The sequence below is a fragment of the Scyliorhinus canicula genome, chromosome 25, assembly GCF_902713615.1.
Source record: "Scyliorhinus canicula chromosome 25, sScyCan1.1, whole genome shotgun sequence".
Taxonomy (NCBI): domain Eukaryota; kingdom Metazoa; phylum Chordata; class Chondrichthyes; order Carcharhiniformes; family Scyliorhinidae; genus Scyliorhinus; species Scyliorhinus canicula.
This window is the reverse complement of record NC_052170.1, coordinates 22,951,557-22,977,133: the sequence shown is the minus strand read 5'-3', so window position 1 is coordinate 22,977,133 and position 25,577 is coordinate 22,951,557. Positions and strand designations below refer to the sequence as shown.

Genomic DNA, 25,577 nt, shown 5'->3' with positions numbered 1-25,577 from the left:
GAGAATGTGCGGGGCCCAGACTGAACACCCTTGCCCGTCTGACCTTTCTCTAACGGAAGCCCTTGAATGGTGAGTTGTTGACCCATTCAGGGAAGCGTCCAGCCCAGTCTCCATTTTCAAAATTTCCGCAGGCGTTCATAGGGAAAACGCAAAAGTGCTTCGAATGGAAAGTATGGTTGGGGGGAGGGGGCGGTGTGAGGGAGGAGAGTTAGTGGTTTTGAGGTAAGGGGGGGTGCCTACATCAGCAACCATTATATTCACTTAAGGCGTTACCCATCCTCAAAACGCCGGGTGTGCAGATATCCGATCCTGCATTGTTTCCGCATCAAAGGCCTTCAACTATTCCTCTTATAATCCCGGCCTCAACCCTTCAGTCCATCCACAAAATCCACAACTGGCTGACCCTTGAATTAATTCACGGACAATGTCTGCAATTCCAGTCCTGCCCAATTATGTTGTGACCCTACAGGCTGGCACCTCTCGGAAATGTGTCATCCTATTGAGTTTAGGACGGAAGGACCCCTTCCAGTCAAACAAAAGAGGTAATTTTTCTCACGTACGGAGACAATTATTTTGGCCAAGTTGATGAAATAAACAATGAATTAAATTGTAAATTAAATCCAAGCTTGTGTTAAAAAATTCTCGAATTCAGTTCTGTGTCTATTTCACAAAGAAGCTTGCAGTTTTGGAGAGATCCAATTTGACCTTCTCAAAATAAGTTAAAATGAACTGCTGAAATGCATTTCAACCTTGCTCAACGAACGAAATTGAAATCGGTTGACATGGGAAAAAAGTTACAGAAAATAAGTTGGAGCAGAAAGGTTAAATATTTCAATAGGCAATTGAATTTGTTTTTAAATCGGTCAGCCACTTGTCTTTCTGTGATGTCGAAATTCTTCTTATGAGGTTTTGTTGTGGATTTATGGGTAGACAACGACATCAATTAAAAATGGAAGTTATAAGCATACTCTGGAGGAAGTTGAACAAATGTGATGATTTTATTGGGCTATCAAATCACCCCCCGTTAGAAATCAAACGTTTTGTTGGTAGTAAAGTGTTTGTATGAGAATTAACTTGAGATTTTAGTCAACAAAGAATAAGTGATGCCTATGAAATCAACAGTTGGAAAGTGGCTTAAAGGAGAAATAATTAATTCTCAAATTATTGATTAATTAAATACACACATAAATAAATAAACACATAAATAAACAAATACATAAATAAATGAATAAATAATTACATACATACATAAATGTATAAATAATACAATTCAAATTTTACAATGAAGGAGAATGTGGGATGATGTTAATTACTTTAATGAGGCGAGTATGACTTTGCAATGTTCTGTCTCTTTAAGAATCTGTCGCTGCCGAAGAAGAAGGCTGAGACGTATCTGTTTGAAATCTACGAGCTGTGATATCCTGTGTGTTACGTTTGTTTTATAATCTTTATTATTGTTACAGATAGCCTTAAATTAACACGGTGGGTTTTCATTGTGGGCATTTTATGTGTGGTTTCATTTTTCAGAAAAATTAAACTTGAGTTTTTAATTACGGATACTTTGGAAATTTTGAATAGAAACTATTGGACGCTTACATTACTTATTTTGCTTTTTGTTGTTTCTCTGTTAGTGTGTGGGTGATGTTTGTATGTTGTCTGTTCCAAGATTGAATGTTTTCTGTCTGATATTGTGCTTTTGAAACGTTAATTGATTTCCGTCAAAAAAAAATTAAAACAGGGAAGAGTAATTCTCAAAAACTGTTTTTCAAATGTTGTCAAACTCTTTTCAAGTTTTCAGGCTAGAAAAATGATTCCAGGGTGTTTAGGAATCTTTAATAGTGTCACAAATAGGCTTACATTAACACTGCAATGAAATTACTGAGAAAGCCCCCTCGTCACCACACTCCGGCGCCTGTTCGAGTGCACTGAGGGAATGTCCAAATTACCCAACAGCACGACTTGCGGGACTTGTGGGAGGAAACCGGAGCACCCAGATGAAACACGGGGAGAACGTGCAGACTCCGCACTGGCAGTGACCTAAGACGGGAATCAAACCTGGGACCCTGGTGCTGTGAGGCAACAGTGCTAACCATTGTGCTACCATGCCGATAGGTAATAAGCATGTGGGAATATTAATCTGCATACACATTCACACATGTCAGAATGAGATCATTTTAGTGCAATGGTGCTTACTGAAATTTGGCATATTTGAAATGTTTATGGCCAGTCCAGTGTTGTATTGAGCTTGTCTTAAAGCTTCTTGTCAGGTTCAAAGAGCTATTCCTGACACAACTGGAATAATCGAAAAGAAAAAATTCTGAGTTTGAAAACACGGCGGAAAAGAAAGATTGTTAAATAAAATTGGTCTGTGATCGCGTTTCTTGTTAGAGTGAAACAAAACAAAGGTGGTGACGTAATGGCGTCCAGTCGAGACCATTTGCTCCATCCCTTTCGAACCGTCAGGCAATTAATGCTTGTCTCGAAACAGGTTAAGATTGACAGGAACTGAGACTTACAACATTTTTAGTTATGAATTGTCAGATATGTTCAGATTAATTAACCAATTGTGCCTCAATCAGAATGGATCTTTTGTGTTTTGCTTTACCGGTAACTGGAAGTGGAACAAGATTTTCAGTAGCTTCAGGAATTTCAGAATATACTGGTAGAGTTTCAATATTGCAGCAATAGTCGTCCCGACTTAAAATTTAGTTAAAGAGAAGTTGTGAAAGACAGAATAGATGGAGGAGTGCGAGCTCGCATTCACCAGTCTTGAACATGTCCAAGGAACCGCGCTGGCAATAGGGCTGCAGGAACTGACTTGCCCCGTTCCTTATATACAGCCAGAATAATTGGAATTACTACATTGTCGTATTGACCCAATAATACAGAGATTATAAAAGACATGTAGCATACTCTGACAAGCAATTGGTAGTTGCTGCTGGATATAGAAAATCCAGGTAGAACATCAATTAATTTAGATTCTGAACATGTAAAATTTCAAAACTGTCTCAGACGCTAGACCGGCTCAGGGGAGCGTCTATTACTAAATGGGTGGATTAGAGTAGTTAAAGACAAGGGAAAGATACCAGTGGAATGTATGAACACTGAGGGAAAGGAACACGGATGTGATTGGGGCAGCAGGGTAGCATGGTGGTTAGCATAAATGCTTCACAGCTCCAGGGTCCCAGGTTCGATTCCCGGCTGGGTCACTGTCTGTGTGGAGTCTGCACGTCCTCCCCCGTGTGTGCGTGGGTTTCCTCCGGGTGCTCCGGTTTCCTCCCACAGTCCAAAGATGTGCGGGTTAGGTGGATTGGCCATGCTAAATTGCCCGTAGTGTCCTAATAAAAAGTAAGGTTAAGGGGGGGTTGTTGGGTTACGGGTATAGGGTGGATAGGTGGGTTTGAGTAGGGTGATCATGGCTCGGCACAACATTGAGGGCCGAAGGGCCTGTTCTGTGCTGTACTGTTCTATGTGCAGATGGCAGTTGAATAAGTGAATAGAAGAGAAGAGACTTCAGAGGAGGCCAATTTGACCCTGTTTTCCGAAGGATTATGGCGAAGTTAAGGGCGAGCCAAGAACAGGATGGGTGGTAATTGAAAGAAAAAAGTGGTATCTATTTTCTGGATCACAATGAGTTCAAGACTGTGTGGCATGATGTCTGGGCACTGAGTAAGTGTGCAGGTGAGTTACATCTGAAGGAATGAATATGCAGGACTTCTGTTCAAATTAGGTCCATGCAAGGTTTTGGAAGTACTTGCAATTATGCTTTGCAAACAGATCTCAGGTGTGAACACTATTTAAAAAGCAATACATATTGCATGATATGCATAATGGGCTCAATGTCGTGAAACAACATAATTAAATGACCAAGACACACTCACGTACTCCATAGAGACACTGATTTTAAAACAATTGAGTTAGAATCAAACATACTAACACCTGTCAAAATCAGCAAAATTAAAGTGGAAAGGTGTATCATTTGGATAGGAGTAATTAAGAGTCTGGTAGCAGGTAAAATTGGTGAGAGGAATCCATAAGAATGAAACAAATAACTGGAGAGCTGGAGAATAATTTAAGCCCATGCATGATATTATTCTAAATGTTATTGATGAGGTAATTTGAAAGTGGGAAATGTCAGAGAGAAGGGGTATCAATCTAATTATTCAGAGATCACATTTAAGTTATAATATATGATGTGATATAATGGAATTTAGCACAAGTAATGTCAACAGCAAACTACAACCTAAAGAAAACAAAGTGGTTTTCTCCCTGTGTAGATCACCCCACTCAAGGGCTAGAGAAATAAAGTCATCAAGATTAATAATGAGACAATGGGGTGAAGAATAACATCTCCCCCTCGGAAAACAGGAATCTTATTAGAAGTGACTCACAAGTTGAAATGACAACTTGCGGGAGTTTCACACCAATTCAAATATAATGTTTCTCATTCCCAAACTGACCAGACTGCATTCAGAATTTCAGTTTAATAACTTTATTCCCGTTGTAGCAGGGGAGCAAAGTGAAATGAAATGACACTGAATCCACAGTGAATGAAATTAATAACAACAACTGGACAAACCTTTTTTGTTTTGAATGATTTGTGAGTTACAATGAAATGGGAGAAGACAGTCTAGAACTGACACATACGGGGGAAAATACACAGCAGTCGAGTTATGATGTCTGGCATCAAAATCCCAGGAAATCTCTCAAAAAATCAACGTGAACTGCTTTTAGTTTCACATCTAAGTAATATAAACATGACAAATCAAAATGATTGTATCCTTTATCCTTGGGTAATCCTTGTATCCTTGGGTAGGGTGCTCTTTCCAAGAGCCGGTGCAGACTCGATGGGCCGAATGGCCTCCTTCTGCACTGTAAATTCTATGATTTATTCGGGGACACAAATTCTTCCCATGACTCAGTGCTAGCATCATACTCAAAATGTTTACAGGGGAAAGAAGCCGTGGCCTTTGTTAGACGTATTAGATGCTGTGATATGAAGAGACAAAAGTTCTGTTCCTTTTTCACCAACACACTTTTATTTCTTCCAACAGGCTCTGCACAAAACTTTACACATCACCAGACCCAGAGGCCACCTGAAGCCCCTTTACATATCAGTGTCAATTATTGGACACTTAACATAAATGAGACAACTAATTGCAATGTCTCTTAACCCATTACTTAACAGCCTTAAGGCAGTGATGCGAGATATCAAAGTTGAACTATCACTGGTTTAAAATATCTACCTCCCTCACAATTAAGGAAGACAAGTATTAAACCATTCATCCCTTGAAATTGAATTAGTACAGCTTAGGTTGTGATGTTTAAGGGAAGTCGCTTTACTTTCGCACTGAAACCATTTTTGATTTTGGACTTTTCAAATTATGTTCGGTAATTAAGTTTTGTACTTTTTCAGTAGCTTAAGTTACTCAATGTACTGTGTTATATTTAGCACATTCGAACATTGGTATGCATTTTAAGCAGACTTCATGTCAGTTGAAAGATAAAGAAACTCATTCTAAGTACGAACAGAGATAAATAATCTGTCCAAAATATATTCATCATGTTTTCCTCATTCTGATCAAATGGGTAAGAGAGATGCAAAAATATATTTGTACCTCAGAAAGAAGTAACATAAACAAACTTTAATGAGAGGGTTGGTCCCACATGTAATTGGTACATTAGGAGTTACGTCAAAGGGACTATGGGATCCCTGAGTTTATTTCGTGTATATCTCTTGGTTTGTTCAAAATGGGGGACAATGTGAAATTAGGTCAAAAGGCGACCATAGCCCTCGGGAAACCAATTAGAGCAGTCATAGATTGATCATGGACCCCTTGAGCAAATTAGGAAATAGTCTATCCTCATTTAGGCTAATTTTTATGCAATAACGTCATTGACATACTGTGGGATGTGGCTTGGGTTAGTTAATAAGCAGCAGCTTTTACTGTCCAAGTCGTGCATTAAATATAGAACTGAAGTTTCATTTGTAGTGCCAGCTTTCAGAAAAAAGAGGTTATGGAAGATGACATTTCAACAGAAAATTAACCTATTAGGGGGAACGAAAGGTCAAAAGGAGTAATGGGGTGGGAAGGGTGAAAAAGACAAGTTCACACAGGCTGCTGCTTGATAACTGCTGCATTCGTAAAGAGAGAAAAATGGTGATGAGAAACCAAATGCTTCAGCTCAGAGAGTACATATACAACTCAAAGACCATTGATAAATTAATTATAGAGAGACAGGAGTCACACATATCACACACAAAAACTAAACTGATCATTGGTTTTCAAGATAAAGATAGGTTGATTTTTGAAGAATAAAGGAATAAAGGGATATGGTGTTCGGGCCGGAAAGTGGAGCTGAGTCCACAAAAGATCAGCCATGATCTCATTGAATGGTGGAGCAGGCTCGAAGGGCCAGATGGCCGACTCCTGCTCCTAGTTCTTGTGTTCTTATTAAAATGCTAAAGCTCGTGTACCTTACAGACGCACTGGACAGTGGAAAGGGAGTTCTGCAGACCACAGCTCAGACATATCTTTATCTTACTCATATCCAGCAGTTAACAGATAAGGAAATACAAAATACATGCTTGCTGATATTATAATGTGGGCAGCATGGTAACACAGTGGTTGTGTCACAGCTCCAGGGTCACAGGTTCGATTCCCGGCTTAGGTCACCGTGTGAGCGGAGTCTGCAAGTTCTCCCCGTGTCTGCGTGGGTTTCCTCCGGGTGCTCCGGTTTCCTCCCAAAAGTCCCGAAAGACATTCTGTTAGGTGAATTGGGCATTCTGAATTCTCCCTCAGTGTACCCGAACAGGCACCAGAGTGTGGGGACTAGGGGATTTTCACAGTAACTTCATTGCAGCGTTCATGTAAGCTTAGTTGTGACAATACAGATAAACAAAATAATGAAACGTACGTGCCACCAATTATGATTGATTATTATACTCATATGTTATACCATATTCAATCCTAATTATTAGGCGTTAATGCACATAATGTACATCTAAACAAATATCCTATTTTGATAGGCGTGTGTTAATTACTTGGGAAATAAACAAAGATATAATTGCTCTGCATTTTCTTTGATCGGAGAGCTGGCGAGCCATCTACTAGGCACTTTGCTCTCCAGCTACAACGGGACTAAAGTTAAACTCAAACTCTGAATGCAGTCTGGTCAGTTCGAGAGTGGGGAGCATAATATTTGAATTGGTGTGAAACTCCCACAGAACAGAGTATCTGACGGACGGAAGACATTGCAGCAGAACCAGAAGAATAGAAAACATACATGAGCAATACATTGAAATACGTTGGATTCATAGCACACAAATCGAACATCGAGCTAATTTGCTCTATGCTGGTGTTTATGTTCCCCAAGAGTCTGTCCCTACCCCACCTTCCTTTCAACCAAATTAGCACACCTTTCCTCCTTGGTTTGTTTATCCCTCTTCCACTTCCTGATATCAAGTTCTAAATTCTCTCCACTACCCTGGTAAATTAAAACAAATCTCCTGAATTCCCAGTTAGACCTATCTGAGATTCCTGACCTAAATTGTTCTCTCACCCGCGAGTGCGAACATCTTTCCTACGTCGAACTAATCAAACTATGCTATCATTTATCGGATCACTATCTAGTTGCCTTTCCAGCCATTTATTTAACAAACCAAGGTGCCCCAGTCCGTTGAGTATTTTCAATTGATCATCTCTCCGTTCAGGTACCTCATGGTACTTAACAAATAGCGACAAGGAAATGGACACGTTTATATCCGATTTTTAACGCTGAGAATGAAAAATAGTCATATATAATTTGTTAGATAAACTCTGTATTTGAAACACCCCTATAATATATGTGGATTCGGGAACACGGGGAGCCAGTTCAACCATCTCCAACATATCCAATTATTCAATACGACCATACCCATCTCAGATAACAAATTAACTACTGATCCAGCATCGACTACGTTTTATAGAAGAGAGATACTCATTTCCAGTTAACATTATTTGTTAAATGTTGTATAACTTCACTCAAGATATACTGACTTTAATTTTAGGATCACCTCAAGACCACTCCCCAAGCCCCCCCCCTCCCCCCCACCCCGCCCACCCTCTACATTCCAACCATGGGAAATACAAACTGTCCAACTGATCGCTTTGCCATGATGTCCTGACATTGTAAATCAAAACACTAGAAAGCTTCCAAAAATGGACAATATATCAGTGTCTAAAATCTCCCAGTAATATAAACCTTAGAATGCAAATATCATCCTGGTTAATTTAAACAACACCAAGATCCTTATTAAGGTGTGACGAACACAAATGTTCACAGCTCCCTGATTGTCGCTTCAATTAGGCCTTTCTGTATCTGACACAATAATGTTTACACCCTGTTTCGCCACTCGTCCTGACGTGAAGATCAGTATTATTTTACATTTTAGATTATTTATTAACTATTGATGACATGCTATAACCTTTATCCCGGCATGGCTAACGTACTTTGGGCGACACGATTGCACAGTGGTTAGCACAGTTGCTTCAGAACTCCAGGGTCCCAGGTTCGATTCCCCGCTGGGTCACTGTCTGTGCGGAGTCTGCACATCCTCCCCGTGTGTGCGTGGGTTTCCTCCGGGTGCTCCAGTTTCCTCCCACAGTCCAAAGATGTGCAGTTTAAGTGGGTTGGCCATGTATAATTGCCCCTTTGTGTCCAAAAAAGATTAGTTGTGGTTACTGGGTTACGGAGATAGGGTGGAGGTGTGGGATTAATTAGGGTGCCCTTTCCAAGGGCCGGTACAGACTGAATGGGCCGAATGGCTTCCTTCTGCATTGTAAATTCTATGAAACTCCAAACTTTTGGTGTTTCACCAATAAGAAAGCGCTACCATGTTTAATGTCCAAAGTATATGAATGAAATGAAATGAAATTAAAATCGCTTATTGTCACGAGTAGGCTTCAAACGAAGTTACTGTGAAAAGCCCCTAGTCGCCACATTCCGGCGCCTGTTCGGGGAGGCTGTTACGGGAATCGAACCGTGCTGCTGGCCTGCTTGATCTGCTTTCAAAGCCAGCAATTTAGCCCTGTGCTAAACAGCCCCGATATGAGAACATATTTGGCAACGTGGAACATCATTTGACACAATGTTTCATCGAGTCGATCAATCAATATTTCTTTGTTTTCAAAGCTCTATATACTGTCAGCAATGCCCGCTTTTCGCACCTTGCAGCCAAAGCATCAAACCGCCCTGATCGATGTCACATGATGTTTCACTCCAAACCACATTAAATACAGACAGTGAATTTCTTTTCCTGGAAAGTTAGAGGGAGTACCCAATTATATTTTTTCCAGCTGAGGGGCAATTTGGCGTGGGCAATCCACCTACGCTGCATATCTTTGAGTTGTGGGGGTGAGACACATGCAAACTTGGGGACAATGTGCAGACTCCACACAGGCAGTGACCCGGGATCGAACAGGGGTCTACAGCCCCGTGAGGCATCTGTGAGAGCACGGTGCCATCGTGCCGTCATCACACAGACAATTTCGACTGCAATGCAAAATACTTACTCAAGAAACCGAGAATAAGCGGCAGAAATTTCATTTTACTGACTGGTGGTCACTGTAGGAGATGCAGTCCGGGAGTCAGTTCACTTGCTTCCTCCTCGCTCTCATGTACAATCTGCTGGGCTGGTCTCAATCCCCCTTATAATATATCCAACAGCATTCATCACATGGGTTATCCTGTGGGCAATGTCAGTGCTGGGTGGATAAAATATTATCATTCATCAATGCTGTACATTGTCGCAGAATCTATGCAAATTGTATATTTTCCATGAAAGGAGCTGTGAAAATGAAACAAGGAAACAGGTCTCCTGACATTTGGAACAGTTGTTACATATATTTTCTCCCTTTGCTACACCAAGCCTTCAATTTGCATCTTGACTACAGGGAGATTGAAGGCCTGGGTATTCATGGTCGCAATCGTGTCATGGTCTGGTTATATATTTAATTACATTCTTGGGGTGTGTTCATTGCTGTGTAGGCCAGAATTGATTTCCCATACACAACTGACCATTAAATAATGTGGCAGGCAGACGCATTCTTGAAATGCTGAAACTGCATGTTGTGTAGATACACCCATAATGCTGCTTGGCCATGGCTGAGGTGGGGCCTGGTCTTCAGGTTCTGACCAAGCGACAGTGAAGGAATTGCCAACTTGAAGTCACGATGGTGAATGGTCTGAATGAGACTGATGCACTATCAATTACGACGTGACGAGATTAGAGAGTAATCGAGGCTTTATTACACGGAGATGTGTAGCCTCCAACAGCTGCTGCCGAAATGACTGCAGCTCGGTGAGCACACACATTTATACCCCGCCTACTGGGCGGAGCCAGCAGGCAGGGATCTACCCCCGTACCTGTAGTACAGGGGCCTTACTGTAATACCCTCGTATGCAGTGCAGTATATACAATATTTTTTTTAAAATAAATTTAGATTACCCAATTATTTTTTCCAATTAAGGGGCAATTTAGCGTGGCCAATCCACCTACTCTGCACATTTTTGGGTTGTGGGGGCGAAACCCACGCAGACACGGGGAGAAATGACTGCGAGTCGGCTTTGTTTTAAATCAATAGTATTTATTCACGCATACACAATGTTATTATCAATCAATCTCACTTACCAGTTCAGTTATACTACAGAATGCTACAGTGTAGTAACAAACGTTGAATTCACTTTGAGTGACTGATAAGTACCCAAACAGATAATGGCTTGACCCGCGATCTGGTTTCTGATAGCGTCGATGTTTGGTCCTTGTTCTGATCTGATACTCTGGGTCTGGTCTTCCTTCTCCTGGTAGTGTGATGGTCCTCCTCGTGGTTGCTGCTAAAGATCAGTATTCTGTTGCAATTTGGAATAAATGTTAATTATTGATTACATGCTAACCTTTTTCCTGACATGCCTAATATTATTTGAACCTTGTGGTGTTTCACAAGTTAGAAAGTGTTATCATGTTTAAGGTCCAAACAATTTGAGTTCAGTTTTGGCAACATGGAAACTCATTTGACACACTGTTCCATCGAGTTGCTCAATCAAAATGTCTTTGTTATTTCAAATCCCCGATATACTGCCAACAATGCCCCCTCTCCTCGTCTTCCAGCTAAAGCTTCAAACTATCCTGACCGCTGTCACATGAGTTTTCACACAAAGCTACATTAAATTCACACAGTGAATACATTTATAGTAACCAATTATTTTTTCCAATTGAGGGGCAATTTAGCGTGGCCAATCCACCTACCATGCACATCTTTGGGTTGAAGGGTGAAACGCAGGGATAACGTGCAGACTCCACACGGACAGTTACACGGGTCGGGATCAAACGCGGGTCCTCAGCCCCGTGAGGCAGCAAGGGCCACCGTGCCATCTTCGCACAGTCAATTGCCACTACTTCATTAACCGAGAATAAGCAACAGAGTAATCATCGGACTGACTGATGGTCACTGGAGGAGATGCAGTCCGGTCAGTTCACATGATTCCTCTTCGCTCACAAATACAATCTGCTGGGCTGGCCTCAGTCCCATTAAAATATATCCAAAAGCATTCATCACATGCGTCAACATGTGAGTAATGACAGTGCTGGTTCAATTAAATATTCTAATCTATCAATGCTGTGCATTGTCGCAGAATCCATGGAAATTGTATATTTTGGGCAGCACGGTAGCATTGTGGTAGCACAATTGCTTCACAGCTCCAGGGTCCCAGGTTCGATTCCCGGCTGGGTCACTGTCTGTGTGGAGTCTGCACGTTCTCCCCGTGTGTGCGTGGGTTTCCTCCGGGTGCTCCGGTTTCCTCCCACAGTCCAAAGATGTGCGGGTTAGGTGGATTGGCCATGATATTGTTAGAGAGGAGAAGGCTGAGACTTAATAGAGACATATAAGATAGTCAGAGGGTTAGATAGGGTGGACAGTGAGAGTCTTTTTCCTCGGATGGTGATGACCAACACGAGGGGACATAGCTTTAAATTGAGGGGTGGTAGATACAGGACAGATGACAGAGACAGTTTCTTTACTCAGAGAGTAGTAGAGGTGTGGAACGCCCTGCCTGCAACAGTAGTAGACTCGCCAAATTTAAGGGCATTTAAGTGTTCACTGGATAGACATATGGATGAAAATGGAATAGTGTAGGTCAGATAGGCTTCAGATGGTTTCACAGGTCGGCGCAACATCGAGGGCCGAAGGGCCCGTACTGCGCTGTAATGTTCTATATTCAATGTTCTATAAATTGCCCTTAGTGTCCAAAATTGCCCTTAGTGTTGGGTGGGGGTACTGGGTTATGGGGATAGGGGGGAGGTGTGGACCTTGGGTAGGGTGCTCTTTCCAAGAGCCTGTGCAGACTCGATGGGCCAAATGGCCTCCTTCTGCACCGTAAATTCTATGAAAGGCGGGGCGAAAAGGAAACAGGGAAACAGGTTTCTGACAATTGGAACAGTTGTTACATACATGCTCTCCCTTCATTACACCAAACCTTCGATTTGCCATCTTTACTGCATTGGAGATTGCAAATGGCTGACGCTATCGATTTTTATTGTCACCATTGTGTAATGGTCTGGTTCTATATTTCATTTCATTTTTGGGATGTGTTCGTCGCTGGGCATGCCAGAATTTATTTCCCATACACAACTGACCATTAAAAAACGGTTTCTTGAAATGCTGAAACTCCGTGTTGTGTAGGTACACCCACAGCGATGGAGGGGAGGGGGTATCAGGTTTTGATCAAGCGATTGTGAAGGAATTGCCATCTTGAAGTCACGATGGTCTGTGGTTTGAATGGGACCATGCAGCCGATGGTGATTCCCTCTGTCCACAGCCCCGTTGCTCCTTGGAGGTGGAGTTCACAGGCTTGGAAAGGGTTCTTCAAGGAGCCTTGTCGGGTTACATCATATGAACAGGAATTCAGAAGGAGAATATTCTTTACCAGAAATCTTTCCAGCATTAACAAATTGTCAGCGTCAGTCCATAACATAAACCCTTTGAATCCATCGGTCTATAAATTCGAATCCTCAAGCCTCAGTGATCCAAATTGAAATCACGTAATGTGATTTGCAGTTACAGATACCTCCTTCATTCCCTGTTGCAATACGGCTGGCCCTCAATAATCTTCATCAATCCCGCTCCTCAGCAATTGTACAACATGTATTAAGTGTTGATATTAGGGGACTGAGTGTCATGAATCCACACATGGTCAGAGCAAAAGCTGGATAATAAATTGACTTCATCTTCGGCTGGCCTTCGATTCCAGGATGATGTCTACTCAGGGTCGTCACTTCCTGCCCTGATTCTTGATCACAGTAAGAAGTCTTACAACACCAGGTTAAAGTCCAACAGGTTTGTTTCAAACACGAGCTTTCGGAGCACTGCGTCAACATGTGAGTAATGACAGTGCTGGTTCAATTAAATATTCTAATCTATCAATGCTGTGCATTGTCGCAGAATCCATGGAAATTGTATATTTTGGGCAGCACGGTAGCATTGTGGATAGCACAATTGCTTCACAGCTCCAGGGTCCCAGGTTCGATTCCCGGCTTGGGTCACTGTCTGTGCAGAGTTTCACATCCTCCCCGTGTGTGCGTGGGTTTCCTCCGGGTGCTCCGGTTTCCTCCCACAGTCCAAAGATGTGCGGGTTAGGTGGATTGGCCATGATATCGTTAGAGAGGAGAAGGCTGAGAGGTGACTTAATAGAGACATATAAGATAGTCAGAGGGTTAGATAGGGTGGACAGTGAGAGTCTTTTTCCTCGGATGGCGATGACCAACACGAGGGGACATAGCTTTAAATTGAGGGGTGGTAGATACAGGACAGATGTCAGAGGCAGTTTCTTTACTCAGAGAGTAGTAGGGGTGTGGAACGCCCTGCCTGCAACAGTAGTAGACTCGCCAAATTTAAGGGCATTTAAGTGGTCACTGGATAGACATATGGATGAAAATGGAATAGTGTAGGTCAGATAGGCTTCAGATGGTTTCACGGGTCGGCGCAACATCGAGGGCCGAAGGGCCCGTACTGCGCTGTAATGTTCTATGTTCAATGTTCTATAAATTGCCCTTAGTGTCCAAAATTGCCCTTAGTGTTGGGTGGGGGTACTGTGTTATGGGGATAGGGGGAGGTGTGGACCTTGGGTAGGGTGCTCTTTCCAAGAGCCTGTGCAGACTCGATGGGCCAAATGGCCTCCTTCTGCACCGTAAATTCTATGAAAGGCGGGGCGAAAAGGAAACAGGGAAACAGGTTTCTGACAATTGGAACAGTTGTTACATACATGCTCTCCCTTCATTACACCAAACCTTCGATTTGCCATCTTTACTGCATTGGAGATTGCAAATGGCTGAAGCTATCGATTTTTATTGTCACCATTGTGTAATGGTCTGGTTCTATATTTCATTTCATTTTTGGGATGTGTTCGTCGCTGGGTACGCCAGAATTTATTTCCCGTACACAACTGACCATTAAAAAACGGTTTCTTGAAATGCTGAAACTCCGTGTTGTGTAGGTACACCCACAGCGACGGAGGGGAGGGGGTATCAGGTTTTGATCAAGCGGTTGTGAAGGAATTGCCATCTTGAAGTCACGATGGTCTGTGGTTTGAATGGGACCATGCAGTCGATGGTGATTCCCTCTGTCCACAGCCCCGTTGCTCCTTGGAGGTGGAGTTCACAGGTTTGGAAAGGGTTCTTCAAGGAGCCTTGTCGGGTTACATCATATGAACAGGAATCCAGAAGGAGAATATTCTTTAACAGAAATCTTTCCAGCATTAACAAATTGTCAGCGTCAGTCCATAACATAAACCCTTTGAATCCATCGGTCTATAAATTCGAATCCTCAAGCCTCAGTGATCCAAATTGAAATCACGTAATGTGATTTGCAGTTACAGATACCTCCTTCATTCCCTGTTGCAATACGGCTGGCCCTCAATAATCTTCATCAATCCCGCTCCTCAGCAATTGTACAACATGTATTAAGGGTTGATATTAGGGGACTGATTGTCATGTATCCACACATGGTCAGAGCAAAAGCTGGATAAGAAATTGACTTCATCTTCGGCTGGCCTTCGATTCCAGGATGATGTCTACTCAGGGTCGTCACTTCCTGCCCTGATTCTTGATCACAGTAAGAAGTCTTACAACACCAGGTTAAAGTCCAACAGGTTTGTTTCAAACACGAGCTTTCGGAGCACAGCTCCTTCCTCAGGTGAATGAATCATTCACCTGAGGAAGGAGCTGCGCTCCGAAAGCTAGTGTTTGAAACAAACCTGTTGGACTTTAACCTGGTGTTGTAAGACCTCTTACTGTGCTCACCCCAGTCCAATGCCGGCATCTCCACATCCTGATTCTTGATGTAGATGAACAGGACGATTCTTAAGCCGCAGAAATTTAAGTTAGACATAGACATAGAACATAGAACATAGAACAGGCCCTTCGGCCCTCAATGTTGTGCCAAGCCATGATTACCCTACTCAAACCCACGTATCCACCCTATAACCGTAACCCAACAACCCCCCCTTAACCTTACTTTTATTAGGACACTACGGGCAATTTATCACGGCCAATCCACCTAACCCGCACATCTTTGGACTGTGGGAGGAAACCGGAGCACCCGGAGGAAACCCACGCACACAGGGGGAGGACGTGCAGACTCCACACAGACAGTGACCCAGCCGGGAATCGAATCTGGGACCCTGGAGCTGTGAAGCATTTATGCTAACCACCATGCTACCCTGCTGCCCCATGCTACCCTGCTGCCCCGAGTTCATGTGACAGAACATCTCATGAGGTACTGGATCAAGAGGCCTGTTTTTGTCCCTACCCTGCCCAAGCTCTGCCTCATCATTAAGACATTGGGACACATAACGTAATGCACGATGATGGACGAGTGGATGCAATTTGGAGTGACCGGTATCAGAGCTACCCCTGTCATTAATGTCAATGCTGCCACACATCCTGTGTGAATTCTGTGATCAGGTTTTGGCAATGGAAATGCACGTTTCCTTTTGCCTCCGCTTATTAATTATTTGTCCAATTTAATTTCAAGGAGCAATTTAATTGTTAACTTTTGATTATTTGAAAAGTACAATGTTACTTCAGTTACGTTATGTTCAATAAACTTCCGTGTTATTCAGGAGTTTCTGCCTGAGTTTCTGTCTGATCTCGATACCACTAAGTGAATAATAAAATTTGAATTTGAAATTCGGCTTTCAGTTGTTGGCATGCTCAGTGTTATATTAAATCAAGTCTAAATTCACAAAAACTAACGTCACTTTTGAATCCTGGAAGGTGAGATTTGACAATTCTTGTTCCGAAGCATTTAAATGGGCGGGTCTGTAAGCGAACATCATGCTCCTACGACCCCCTCCCCACCCTCTGCGCATCCTGGTCCTTCCCTGTGGAACCATTGCCAATTCTGTGAATGCGGGATGCAGACAGGTTCTAGGAAGAGTACATTTGCATGATGCACGCCATGTGTCAAACACAATACAATAACAGCACTAATCCTAGTTATGAGGTTGTTATGTTATTCACAACAGTTGCGACGAAGACCATGGGACCATGAGATATACGAGCAGGATTCGACCATTCTGCCCATCGAAGCTGCTCCAACATCCATAGCTGATCTGTTTCTCATTCTCCTGCCTTGTGCCAGTAACAACTGATCCCCTTATTCCTGAAATATCTGCCTTAAAGATACTCTGTGATTTGGCCCCCACAGCCTTATGCGGCAGAGAATACCACAGATTCACCACCTTTTGGCTGAATAAATTTAATCTCATCTCTTTTTTTAAAGGATCAACCTCTCCAGGCTAAGGTTGTACATTCGAGTTATCTGCTACTAGTAGAAAGATCATCTCTATGTCAACTCTTTATATGCTCCTCGCTGTTCTCTAAGTTTCAATAAGATACCCCATAATCCTTCCTAACGCCATCAAGTACAGACGCAAAGCCCTCAACCGCTTCTCATACAGCAGAGCCCTCGTTATAGAATAGAATAGAATAGAACAGTACAGCACAGAACAGGCCCTTCGGCCCTCGATGTTGTGCCGAGCAATGATCACCCTACTTAAACCCACGTAACCCGTATACCCGTAACCCAACAATCCCCCCATTAACCTTACACTACGGGCAATTTAGCATGGCCAATCCACCTAACCCGCACATCTTTGGACTGTGGGAATAAACCGGAGCACCCGGAGGAAACCCACGCACAGACGGGGAGGACGTGCAGACTCCACACAGACAGTGACCCAGCCGGGAATCGAACCTGGGACCCTGGAGCTGTGAAGCATTGATGCTAACCACCATGCTACCGTGAGGCCCCGTTCTGAGCATAATTTTTGTTAACCTCCTCGGGGTCCTCTCCAAAGCAAGCACAGCCTTTCTTAGGTACGGTGCCAAAGCTGCTCTCAACAGTCCAAATGGGTTCTGACCAGAGTATTATCCAGCCTCAGCAGTCCATCGCTGCTCTTGTACACTAGCCCCGAAAACATGAATCCTAACGTTGCTCACTTAAGAGCAGTGCCCTAAATTATTGCTGCCAGTTGGCTAATGTATATCGTGAACTGCGGTAGCCCAATGGTGACCCTTGCCAACAGCGCTGGCCACTGGCTGCCACCTTGAATAAGTCCCCTTATTCCCAATCTCTACCTTCATCTAGTCAGCCTATCCTCTAGGCACATCAACATTGCCCCTATCAACATGGGCTCTTATCTTACTTAGAAGCCACCATTCCAGCACCTTTGTAAATCCAAATAGATTGGATCCTCTCGTTCTCCTTATCTAACTTCCTCGTCATCTCCCCAGATAATTAAACCAGATTTGACAAGCATGACCTCACCTTGACGAATCTGTGCTGACTTAATGGTATTTTACCAGGCACTTCCCTGTACTCTGCAATTTCATCGTTAATAATGTATGTAAAATATTACCAACAAACAAAAGTCAGGCTAACCAGCTTATAATTTCCCGTCTTCTGCCTCCATCCCTTTTTCAACAATGTTGTTACATTGGCTATTTCCCAGTCCTCCCCCTGCCTCCAATGATTCCTGAAAATTCAGCAAGAATGCCTCCAGAATATCCTCAGCTATCTCCTTCAGAACGCTCTAGTGTTGTCCATTCAATACACTTTCAGACCTTTTAGTTTCCCGAGCACCATCTCCTTAGTCATGGCCACAACACTCACCTCTGCTCCTGACTCTCTTGAAGTTCTGACGTGTCACTGGTATCTTTCACTTTGAAGACTAGTCCAAAGTACCAAATCAGTTTTTCTGTCATTTCTTTGTTCCCGACTATTGCTTCTCCAGCTTAATTTTCCACGGGTTCAATGTCTATTCTTGCATTTCTCTCACCTGTGATGTGACGGAATATAAAGCTATTGCAATTTATTTTATAATACTACATAGCTTTCACTAATATTTCATCGCTTGCCTCCTTATTTTAGTTGTCCTCTGTTTGTGTTTAAAGGCTGCCCAATCCTCTGATTTCCATTACGATCTCCCCAGGACCACAAATGCTTAAAGAGCAACGTGGCAGAAAGCTTTTTCTCAGAATAAAAGACCAGGAGAAGTTAATTCACTCCCTCATTCCTATGGAAACAGCCAGTAAGCCTGCAGCAAAGGTATATTATGATCTATTTACCCGCCTTGCATCCAGAATATTTCATAACCTGAGTCAGAATAATCTCTTCCATGTCTGACTTGATAAATATAATTTACACCCAGAAGCTTCCCTGTGGCGTGTGTGTGATTTAATCGGACCCGAGAGTAATCAGCAATCAACCAATTCAAATTCTCAGCTTATGTCCCTTGAGAGAGGTCCACTCAGTGATATTCATAAATGGTCAATGCCCAATGTTACAATAAATGGTAGTGTGGCGACTATCTAGCTGTTGAGCATTCCCTCAGTATAGATCTTTATCTTTATGAACTGGGGCGGAATTCTCCGCTCCCGGGAAAAATCGGGAGGGCCGTCGTGAACTCGGCCGAGTTTCACGACGGCCTTGGAGGCCGCTCCTCGCCCCCTATTCTCCCCTCCCGGCGGGTCTAGGAGTGCCGCTTCATAAATCTCGGCTGCGGGGGCGTCACGCCGAGAATGACGCGGCCGGCGCGCCTAATGACGTGAGCCGCGCATGCGCAGGTTGGCCGCTTCCAACCCGCGCATGTGCGGTTGACACCATGACCCTGTTGGCACGAACCCACGCATGCGCGGTCGCCGTCTTTCCCCTCAGCCGCCCCGCAAGATGTGGCGGCTTGATCTTGCGGGGCGGCGGAGGGGAAATAGTGCGTCCGATTTGGACGCCGGCCCGACGATCGGTGGGTACCGATCGCGGGCCTGTCCCCTCCCGAGCACAGTCGTGGTGCTCTTTCCTTTCGAGGCCACCTACAAGCCCCAAACGGGCTTCTCACTCCCGTTTCACGACGGCAGCGACCAGGTGTGTTTGCCGCCATCGTGAAACGGTCGCGAACGGCACCACCCGGGTCGGAGAATCGCCGGCCGCCATGAAAAAGCGGCGAGCGGCGATTCTTCCGAGCGAGGTGCGGGGGGGGGGGGGGGGGGGGGGGGGGGGGGGGGGGCCGGGGGGGCGTGAATTTTGTCGGGGGGCCCTCCCGCAATTCTCCCACGCCGCGTGGGGAGCAGAGAATCGCGCCCGTTGTCTTTTGGTAGACCGTCACTCCCTCAGTATTGACTTTCTGATGCAGCGTCACTCCCTCAGTATTGACTTTCTGATGCAGCGTCACTCCCTCAGTATTGACTTTCTGATGCAGCGTCACTCCCTCAGTATTGACTTTCTGATGCAGCGTCACTCCCTCAGTATTGACTTTCTGATGCAGCGTCACTCCCTCAGTATTGACTTTCTGATGCAGCGTCACTCCCTCAGTATTGACTTTCTGATGCAGCGTCACTCCCTCAGTATTGACTTTCTGATGCAGCGTCACTCCCTCAGTATTGACTTTCTGATGCAGCGTCACTCCCTCAGTATTGACTTTCTGATGCAGCGTCACTCACTCAGTATTGACTTTCTGATGCAGCGTCACTCCCTCAGTATTGACTTTCTGATGCAGCGTCACTCCCTCAGTACTGACTTTCTGATGCAGCGTCACTCCCTCAGTATTGACTTTCTGATGCAGCGTCACTCCCTCAGTATTGACTTTCTGATGCAGCGTCACTCCCTCAGTATTGACTTTCTGATGCAGCGTCACTCCCTCAGTATTGACTTTCTGATGCAGCGTCACTCCCTCAGTATTGACTTTCTGATGCAGCGTCACTCCCTTAGTATTGACTTTCTGATGCAGCGTCACTCCCTCAGTATTGACTTTCTGATGCAGCGTCACTCCCTCAGTATTGACTTTCTGATGCAGCGTCACTCCCTCAGTATTGACTTTCTGATGCAGCGTCACTCCCTCAGTATTGACTTTCTGATGCAGCGTCACTCCCTCAGTATTGACTTTCTGATGCAGCGTCACTCCCTCAGTATTGACTTTCTGATGCAGCGTCACTCCCTCAGTATTGACTTTCTGATGCAGCGTCACTCCCTCAGTACTGACTTTCTGATGCAGAGTCACTCCCTCAGTATTGACTTTCTGATGCAGCGTCACTCCCTCAGTACTGACTTTTTGATGCAGTGTCACTCCCTCAGTATTGACTTTCTGATGCAGCGTCACTCCCTCAGTACTGACTTTCTGATGCAGCGTCACTCCCTCAGTATTGACTTTCTGATGCAGCGTCACTCCCTCGGTATTGAGCTTGTTAGTGTCACACTTTTTCGGTGCTGAATCTCTGATGGTGTCAAACTGCCTCACATCTGAGCTTCAGACAGTACAGCACGCTTACAGTGCCAACCAAATCCTGTGTGCCTCTGCTTTGATGCTGACTTTCCGGCATTCAGGAAGGATACTCGAATAGTAATTGAGGTTAAACAGAATGTTGCTCACTCTTTACTGACTGCGTGACACTACAGCCCTCCATCATACAAACATTGCAACACTCCGGCACTATCCTGTCCATAAATTGTGAGAAGGCAGACATCCATCATTTCAAACCTTCCAACACTACGGCGCTATGTAGTGCATAAACTGGGGGAGGGCAGCTCTCCATCAGTACAAATCTCCTAACAGTATGGCACTATCACAGCACACAATCCCGGAGTGTGCAGCCCTCTATAAGTGCAATAATCCAACCGTACGACACTTTCACAGTGCAGAACCTGCGAACGGGCAGTGCTCCATCTGTATAAATGTTCCAACAGTACGACACTATCAAAAGCCACAGCACAAGAAAGTGCAGCCCCCCCCCCCCCCCCCCCCCTCTCAATATAGACCTACCAACAGTCTGACGCTGTCCCAGAACATAACGTCCAACTGTTCCGACTGAAAGGGGATCAGGGGTTCTGGGGAGAAGGCAGGAGAATGGGGATGAGAAACATATCAGCCGTGATTGAATGGCAGAGCAGAATCGATGGGCCGAGTGGCCTAATTCTGCTCCTATGTTTTATGGTTTTATGTTTCGCCTTCCATCAGCATAGCTCTTGTGAAAGCGCGGCGCTTTCACAGGCATAACCTCTGACAAGGCAACCCTCCAACAGTACAAACCTTGCAAAAGTACGGGGCTATCAAAACACATAACCTCCGACCATGCAGATCACTTTCAGTACAAACCCTCTAACAGTGCAGCAATATTACAGCGCAAAAGCACACAACAACGCAGCCCCCCCTCTTTGAAACCTGACTAATTTAAGGACAGTATCTCAGCACATAACTTCCGAAAGTTCATCCCCCCCCATCAGAACAAACCTTCCAACAGTGAGGCGCTATCACAGCGCAGAACCTCTGATAGTGCAGCATTCAATCATTACTAACCCCCCCACCCACTATCACCCCCACCTCCCCCTCCCCACCACCACCCCCACCATCACCCCCACCTCCCCCTCCCTCCTCACCACCTCCTCCCCGCAAACCCCCCACCCACCATCACCCGCACCTCCCCCTCCCTCCCCCCCACCCCCCCATACGCACTGCCAACAGTGAGGCGCTATCACAGCGCAGAACCTCTGACAGTGCAGCGTTCAATCATTACTTCCCCCCCCCCCCACCCACCCACCATCAATACTTCCCACCGGATGATACACTGATTCTACCAACTATACCTCTTTGACGCAAGGCAAGAGTCATATCTGGGGGAAAGGCAATTATGATGCGATGAGGCAAGACTTAGGATGCATTGGCTGGAGAGGGAAACTGCAGGGGATGGGCACAATGGAAATGTGGAGCATGTTCAAGGAACAGCAACTGCGTGCCCTTGATAAGTATGTACCTGTCAGGCAGGGAGGAAGAGGTCGAGCGAGGGAACCGTGGTTTACTAAAGCAGTTGAAACACTTGTCAAGAGGAAGAAGGAGGCTTATGTAATGATGAGACGTGATGGTTCAGTTAGGGCGCTCGAGAGTTACAAGTTAGCTAGGAAGGCTCTAAAGAGAGAGCTAAGAAGAGCCAGGAGGGGACCTGAGAAGTCTTTGGCATGTAGGATCAAGGATAACCCGAAAGCTTTCTATAGATATTTCAGGAATAAAAGAATGATTCGGGTAAGAGTAGGGCCAGTCAAGGGCCGTCGTGGGAAGTTGTGCGTGGAGTCCGAGGAGATAGGAGAGGTGCTAAATGAGTATTTTTCGTCAGTATTCACACAGGAAAAAGACAATGTTGTCGAGGAGAATACTGAGATACAGGCTACTAGACTAGAAGGGCTTGAGGTATATAAGGAGGTGTTAGCGATTCTGGAAAGTGTTAAAATAGATAAGTTCCCTGGGCCGGATGGGATTTATCCTAGGATTCCCTGGGAAACTAGGGAGGAGTTTTGATCTTAAAGTCATCTTTGTCTACAGGAATAGTGCCAGAAGACTGGAGGATAGCAAATGTTGTCCCGTTGTTCAAGAAGGGGAGTAGTGACAACCTCGGTAACTATAGACCAGTGAGCCTTACTTCTGTTGTGGGCAAAGTCTTGGAAAGGTTTACAAGAGATAGGATGTATAATCATCTAGAAAGGAATAATTTGATTAGGGATAGTCAACACGGTTTTGTGAAGGGTAGGTCGTGCCTCGCAAACCTTATTGAGCTATTTGAGAAGGTGACCAAACAGGTGGATGAGGGTAAAGCAGTTGATGTGATGTATATAGATTTCAGTAAAGCATTTGATAAGGTTCCCCATGGTAGGCTATTGCAGAAAATACGGAGGCATGGGATTCAGAGTGATTTAGCAGTTTGGATCAGAAATTGGCTAGCTGGGAGAAGACAAATGGTGGTGGTTGATAGGAAATGTTCAGCCTGGAGTCCAGTTACTAGTGATGTACCACAAGGATCTGTTTTGGGGCCACTGCTTTTTGTCATTTTTATAAATGACCTGGACGAGGGCGGAGAAGGATGGGTGAGTAAATTTGCAGATGACACTAAAGTCGGTGGAGTTGTGGACAGTGCAGAAGGATGTTACAAGTTACAGAGGGACATAGATAAGCTGCAGAGCTGGGCTGACAGGTGGCAAATGGAGTTTAATGCAGAAAAGCGAGAAGTGATTCATTTTGGAAGGAATAACAGGAATACAGAGTACTGGGCTAATGGTAAGATTCTTGGTAGTGTGGATGAGCAGAGAGATCTCGGTGTCCATGTACATAGATCCCTGAAAGTTACCACCCAGGTTGAGAGGGTTGTTAAGAAGGCGTACGGTGTGTTAGCTTTTATTGGTAGAGGAATTGAGTTTCGGAGCCATGAGGTCATGTTACAGTTGTACGTAACTCTGGTGTGGCCGCATTTGGAGTATTGTGTGCAGTTCTGGTCGCCACATTATAGGAAGGATGTGGAAGCATTGGAAAGGGTGCAGAGGAGACTTAATGGATGTTGCCTGGTATGGAGGGAAGATCTTATGAAGGAAGGCTGAGGGACTTGAGGCTGTTTTCGTTAGAGAGAAGAAGGTTAAGAGGTGACTTAATTGAGGCATACAAGATGATCAGAGGATTAGATAGGGTGGACAGTGAGAGCCTTTTTCCTCGGATGGTGATGTCTAGCACGAGGGGATATAGCTTTAAATTGAGGGGAGATAAATATAGGACGGATGTCAGAGGTAGGTTCTTTACTCAGAGAGTAGTAAGGGCGTGAAATGCCCTGCCTGCAACAGTAGTGGACTCGCCAACACTAACCGTATTCAAATGGTCATTGGATCGGCTTCTGGGTGATAACGGAATAGTGTAGAGGAACTTTAGATGGGTTTCACAGGTCAGCGCAACATCGAGGGCCGAAGACCCTGTACTGCGCTGTAATGTTCTCTGTTCTATAAATCCAAAGCTCCTTTTGCGTCTTCAGATGTGTCATGGCCAACCACCTTTACTGATTGAATTTCCCTTCCAAGAATGCCTTTTACCAAGCCTCAAACATCAACTTTTTACGCAAGCCTTTGAAAAAACACAGTGATGTGTCAATAATATTTGGATGAATCATCTTTCAAGCTTTCCAGTCATTGTGTAAAGAATGGCCCACAAGCACAGCATCTTTGGGTAAGCTCTTCTTTAGCTTGGCTTGAACATCACGCAGCTTTGTTTTCACTGGCATCAGCATCATCTGAGTAATCCCAGAGAACCTGGTGCGGCAGTCGAGGATCAGTTAGGATGGTTTTATCAGCTCATGCATCATACAGTGTCCCTCGGCATTGACAATAGAGACACGAGCCAATTCAGTCCCTTTTATGGTCAGGCACATTTCACAGTCGACGCACAACAATGGACAGCTGTCAGTCACTTTAGCTGGTCACATCCACTTTGGACAAATCCTATAAAACCAAGAGAGCCTGCGATTGGATAATCATTCTTAATCAAGTCATCTATATTCAGGAAGTAACTGGTCAAGTCTTGCTTCTTTCTGCCATATTTAATAATGATGGGATGATTGTCAAGCTTTAATTGATCACAGCTATCATTCTGTGTCATAAGGCAATGGCCGTTCACTACAGAGGTGCCATTGATTTTTAGACTTATGCCTTGTGTGGGCAATGTCTCAGTTCCAAAAATATGACGCAGAAAATCATCAGGAGGAGGGGGCATGCTACATCTAAATCGGAACCTATTCCTCAGCTGCTTAAACTGGAGGTAGTGTCTGAAGAAGTGCATCTGACTCACTCCACGGAGAACAATAACTGCTACTCCTTTAAGTAAATCCAGTTTGGAGATAAAAGAATATTGTCCCACCTTCCCAATGCAATCCTCCAAGCGTGGGATAGACTCGGAGTCCGTTCTTGTCATTGCATTAACCTTTCTGTAGTACTCACATGCAACCGTTGGGTACCGTCTGGTTTGGTACCATCAGGGGCTGGTTTAGCTCACTCAGCTAAACCGCTGGCTTTTAAAGCAGACCAAGAAGGCCAGCAGCACGGTTCCATTCCCGTACCAGCCTCCCCGGACAGGCGCCGGAATGTGGCGACGAGGGGCTTTTCACAGTAACTTCATTGAAGCCTACTTGTGACAATAAGCCATTTTCATTTTCACTATGGGTGAGCTCCATTGGCTGCAACCCGTTCAAT

At 44.5% G+C, this 25,577-nt stretch overlaps 1 protein-coding gene and 1 pseudogene across 1 annotated transcript in view; both read right to left on the bottom strand.

The window, feature by feature from the left end:
- LOC119957019 (mucin-5AC-like) overlaps window positions 1-18,301 on the bottom strand; it is an 86,450-nt gene extending 68,149 nt beyond the window's left edge. The window contains exons 1-2 of the mRNA XM_038784601.1: window positions 18,210-18,301; window positions 2,606-2,697 (exon numbers count right to left, since the gene is read on the bottom strand). Of these exons, the coding sequence (XP_038640529.1) occupies window positions 2,606-2,697; window positions 18,210-18,301 (184 nt within the window). The remainder of the gene's footprint in view (window positions 1-2,605; window positions 2,698-18,209) is intronic.
- Window positions 18,302-24,335: 6,034 nt separating this feature from the next.
- LOC119957017 lies at window positions 24,336-25,299 on the bottom strand (annotated as a pseudogene).
- Window positions 25,300-25,577: the final 278 nt, after the last annotated feature.